Source organism: Pteropus medius, unplaced genomic scaffold (assembly GCF_902729225.1).
Source record: "Pteropus medius unplaced genomic scaffold, Ma_sr-lr_union100, whole genome shotgun sequence".
Taxonomy (NCBI): domain Eukaryota; kingdom Metazoa; phylum Chordata; class Mammalia; order Chiroptera; family Pteropodidae; genus Pteropus; species Pteropus medius.
The window spans coordinates 1,432,411-1,436,885 of NW_024349141.1; the positions used below are offsets into that span (position 1 = coordinate 1,432,411).

Here is a 4,475-nt window from a genome sequence, read left to right on the forward strand (position 1 = left end):
CGGGGCTGGCGCCGACTCCGCGGGTAAATGGCAGTTTATTAGCACGATGCCCAGCTCGGCTGCAGAGGGCTAAGGGATACTTCGGCAACTAGACGGACAACCAAGGTCCGTTGGGGACAGCGAGTCCAGGACCCCCTGCCTCCCACGCGTCCCCCAAACCTGTAGGCCCCCAAAGTTGTGAATCACACACGGAACTCTGCCTGGGTTTGGGTCCCCCCCCCCTTCTTCCACCGGCAAAACCATCACGATTCTTCCCCCTCCCCCTCCCGTCTCTTTCCTCCTTCCCGATTCGCGAACCGCTCGCACTTTCCCAAGGGGAGCGCGGGCGCCAGTTGCCTCCTTTTAAAGTTTGAGGGGCGGTGGCGGCGGCGGCGGCCGGCAGGCGCGGGGGAACACAGGGGCCGCTACCGGAGCCGCGCCGCCGCCCAAGTCATTCTACTTGAAGTGACTTCATGTGATGTCAGCTGAATGTAAAAGACAGTGATCTCACGCGAAGGGGAAGATGTTTGCCATCAAAATGTGACAGAGGAAACACGCTGCATGGCTCGGAACGCATCTCCTTGGCGGTGGGGGAAAGAGGTAAATGCGAGGTGGCTCCCTTGGTCCTCTTTAACTTTGCCCCTTCACTGTCCACCTCCCAGCACGCGTGGAGGAGGCCGGGGTCCAGGGAACGGCTGATGGGGGTTAATTTGAGGCTCTTTTCTTTCTTTTCTCTTTTTTTCCCCTCTTTCTCCTTTTCCTTTGTAAGCCCTCCCCATTCTCCTTTCAAAGTCCCAGGGCAGGGGCCGGTGGGTTCCTTTGCACGCCGGGTTAATGGGCGGTAATTTGGTACCCTTGGGTGCACTTTGTTCTGCCCCTGTTCATTTGAATGCAAATGGGTGACCTGGACCCGACAAGGTGCTTATTAAATTGCGGTTTCCCTCCCTGCCTTTTCCGGAATGCAGACTTAAAGGAGAGAGGCTGCGCCCTGGCCCAGTCCCGCACGGCTCGGCTCGGCGCGCCATGGCAAGCTCGGCTTCCCTGGAGACCATGGTGCCCCCCGCCTGTCCGCGCGCCGGAGCGTCGCCGGCCACTTCCAAGACGCTGGCCTTCTCCATCGAGCGCATCATGGCTAAAACGTCGGAACCCCGTGCTCCCTTTGAGCCGCGGCCAGGGGCGCTGGAGGCGGACGGTGGCCAGGGCAAGAAATTGCTCAACCTCTGCTCGCCGCTGCCCTGCATGATCCCCCTCCAGCCCCTGGGCTACGACGTGCCGTCCAAGACGCTGCTCAGTTACTCCGAGCTCTGGAAAAGCAGCCTCCGGGCGGGCGGCGGCGGTGGAGGAGGAGGAGGAGGCGGCGGCAGCAGCGGCGGGGGGGCCCCAGTGTGCGGCGCCAGCGGCTTGTGCAAAACCAACTGTGGCGTGTGCTGCAAGGCCGAGCTGGGCCTGGCGCCGTCTGCACTGCCCGCGGGCAGGGTCATCAAGCCGCAGGTCATCAACCACGCGGTGGGGCTGCCGGCCAGCGGCTCGCTCTACTACTTCAACTACCTGGACTCTGCCGCGTACCCTCCGTCTGAGCTCCTCGGAGGCCACCTCTTTCCTTCTGGCCTCCTCAACGCACAGGCCCCCGCCGCCCTGGCTGCACATCCCAAGCTCTTTTTGCTGGAGAACGCCAAGTTGGCTGGCCTGGCCGCGGACAAGTTCCCCCATCCGGCCCCCTATGCCCATAAAGAGCGCTTGCCTGCGCCGCTGGAACAAGTGCTGAAAGAGAACTCGGCCCTGACCGCCGAGCGCGGTGGCGTCAAAGGCCACGGCAAGCTGCCGGGGGCCTCCGCGGACGGCAAGCCCAAAAACTTCACCTGTGAGGTGTGCGGCAAGGTGAGGCCTCGGGTCCTTGGGGGCTGGGAAGGGTGAGCAGCGGCGGCTGCTTCCGTGGGGGGCAGCCTGGCACAACCCTTTCTCAAGTTTAAGAGCTCCCCAGTAGCTGTCTACTCAAATGAGGGGCCTCAGTTTTCTGTTCTGTAAAATGGGGTTGCTGTTGTTAGCGGCCACGCAGGATTGGCGTGAGCCGTGGGATGGGAAGCCTTTTGCAAAATGAAAAGAGCTCTGTTTCTGCCGTGGGGTATTGGTTGGGCAAGGTAAGCTGTGGCCTCCCAGGGCTGATTCTAGACTCTCAGGGATACACCACAAGGCCCCCTCGTGTCCTTCCATAGGTGTTTAATGCTCACTATAACCTCACCCGCCACATGCCGGTACACACCGGAGCCAGACCATTCGTGTGCAAAGTCTGCGGCAAAGGCTTCCGCCAGGCCAGCACGCTGTGCAGACACAAAATTATCCACACCCAGGTACGTGGCCCCGGGTCGGACCCCGGCCCGCGCGCAACACCCGGTGCCTGAGCGACGCCGTTGGGGAGAGGAGGGCCAAGGGTTCCCCTTACTCCTCCGGTGGGGCGGGCATGACCCTTCAAAGTGCCCCTTAAGGTGCCCCAGTGTGACCTTTCCCTGCCAGGCGCTCAACCTCACTGTGCACGCACCCCTTTCTGCAGGAAAAGCCTCATAAATGCAACCAGTGCGGCAAAGCCTTCAACCGCAGCTCCACGCTCAACACTCACATCCGCATCCACGCGGGCTACAAGCCCTTCGTCTGCGAATTTTGCGGCAAAGGCTTTCACCAAAAAGGTAATGCGCTGGGCGAGACCCTCTCCTCATCTCACTTCGGGATTCGGCGGGTCACCGCTAGCGGGAAGGCATAAAAGGATCGAGAGAGAGGGAGCGCGAGAGCTGCAGGCTTAGGCGCAGTATTTCTTCGGAATCGGGTTGCGCCAGATTTGGGTGGAAGCTCTCCGGGGCCGGGTTAGTAGACCTCGCTGGATTCAGGGTGGTTGCACCGAGAGACTCCGAATTTGAGAGGTAGGAAGGAAGGGGCAAAGAGAAAGAAAGTAAGAGAAAGAGAGGGTATTGCCCTATAGAAAAATCTTCCCTTTGTAGCTGGGACTCCCCCTTTAAATGGAAAAAAAAAAAAAGGCAAAATCCACCTCCTGAGAACAACTTAAGACTCGGGAAAACCGCTACTTGTCCCCAGCACCCCGAAGTCTTGTTCCCCGCTTGGATTTTCCAAGGCACTATCGGATCTCCAGGTGGTAATTGGATGACCAGAGGGAATAATTTTTTTAAATGAGAAGAAAATAATGAGGGACGAAGCTGGGTTCGTGAGAATTTCTTGGAGCGAAGCGGCAGCCTTCCGTAGGACTCGATGTGTCTCTGGGTTGCGCAAAAGTTTCCAGGCCGGCCGAGCACAGCGGGAGGGACGCTGCGCGGGCTTCAGGACCCAGCCGGGCGGGGGCGCGGGGCGGCTACGCGGGACTCGGCCTTCCAGCCTGTTGTGAGAGCCCGGGGCTTGACGCGTACGAAGTTTGACAACTTCTTCACTCGGAGAGGTCGCGCCCGCCTAGCCAAGCGTCGCCTTCTTTGCGCGGGGACCTGAGCCAACCCCGGGACGCCCAGACACCCCCTCCCATCCCACTTCATCCCCCCACTTTTTTGTTTTTGGTCTCCTGTAGGGAACTACAAGAACCACAAGCTGACCCACAGCGGCGAGAAGCAGTACAAATGTACCATCTGCAACAAGGCCTTCCACCAGGTCTACAACCTGACCTTCCACATGCACACCCATAACGACAAGAAGCCTTTCACGTGCGCCACTTGCGGCAAAGGGTTTTGCAGAAACTTTGACTTAAAGAAACACGTGCGCAAACTTCACGACAGCGTGGGACCCTCTGCTCCCTCCACAAAGGACCTGACTCGGACAGTGCAGAGCTGAGAGCTACTGCCTTGCCCTCCCTTCTGGCCTCAGTCAACCCCAAAACAGATCACACGTATAAACTTATTTCTAAAAGTAAGAGGAAAAAAAAAATATAGCGGAGAGGCTAAAATCTATTTATCGAAACCAGCATATTTTTGGAAAGCTAAACGTTTCCTCAATGACTGGCAGCAAACAAGTGGCTATCGCCTTTGTATATTCGGGAAACTTATTTAAACCCAGGGCGTCGAAACGTATATAATTCCAGGCCTCGGCTTCTCCGGCGGTGGGTATTAACTCCAGCCTGTCACGCGAACGCCCCGGAAGAGCGCGGCGCCCCCAGCCATCTTTCTACAGCTATGTAAACCCTCCTGTACAAGCGAACACGGAATATACACATATATAACTCAATAAACAGAATCAGTAGTGCGCGTTTTCTTTCCCCCTTCTCCCCTCGCCGCGGGGTTAGCTCAGCAACCCGGAAGAATGAGAAGGAAATAGGCGTCTATAGCACTTCCCGGCCCCCAATGCGACTTCGGGGCGCTGGGACCACAGTGAGGCCAAACCGGTGTTCCTGGGCGCTTGCGCGTTAAGACCCAGGAGTCAGGGCGCAAAGGCCTACATCGGCCTCCACGCTGTGCCAAGTATCTATTTGGTGACTGTTCCGACGCTTGGAATTCTGGGTATTGCCTTAT

The 4,475-nt window shown here is 58.3% G+C and overlaps 1 protein-coding gene across 1 annotated transcript; it reads left to right on the top strand.

Annotated features, from left to right (window-relative positions):
• The first annotated feature begins 235 nt into the window (after positions 1-235).
• On the top strand, positions 236-4,197 carry FEZF2 (FEZ family zinc finger 2). Its single transcript, XM_039880557.1, has 5 exons — positions 236-579; positions 945-1,857; positions 2,193-2,327; positions 2,528-2,660; positions 3,542-4,197. Exons 2-5 carry the CDS (start codon positions 1,003-1,005, stop codon positions 3,799-3,801), a joined length of 1,383 nt encoding a protein of 460 aa, XP_039736491.1. The 5' UTR covers positions 236-579; positions 945-1,002; the 3' UTR covers positions 3,802-4,197.
• Positions 4,198-4,475: the final 278 nt, after the last annotated feature.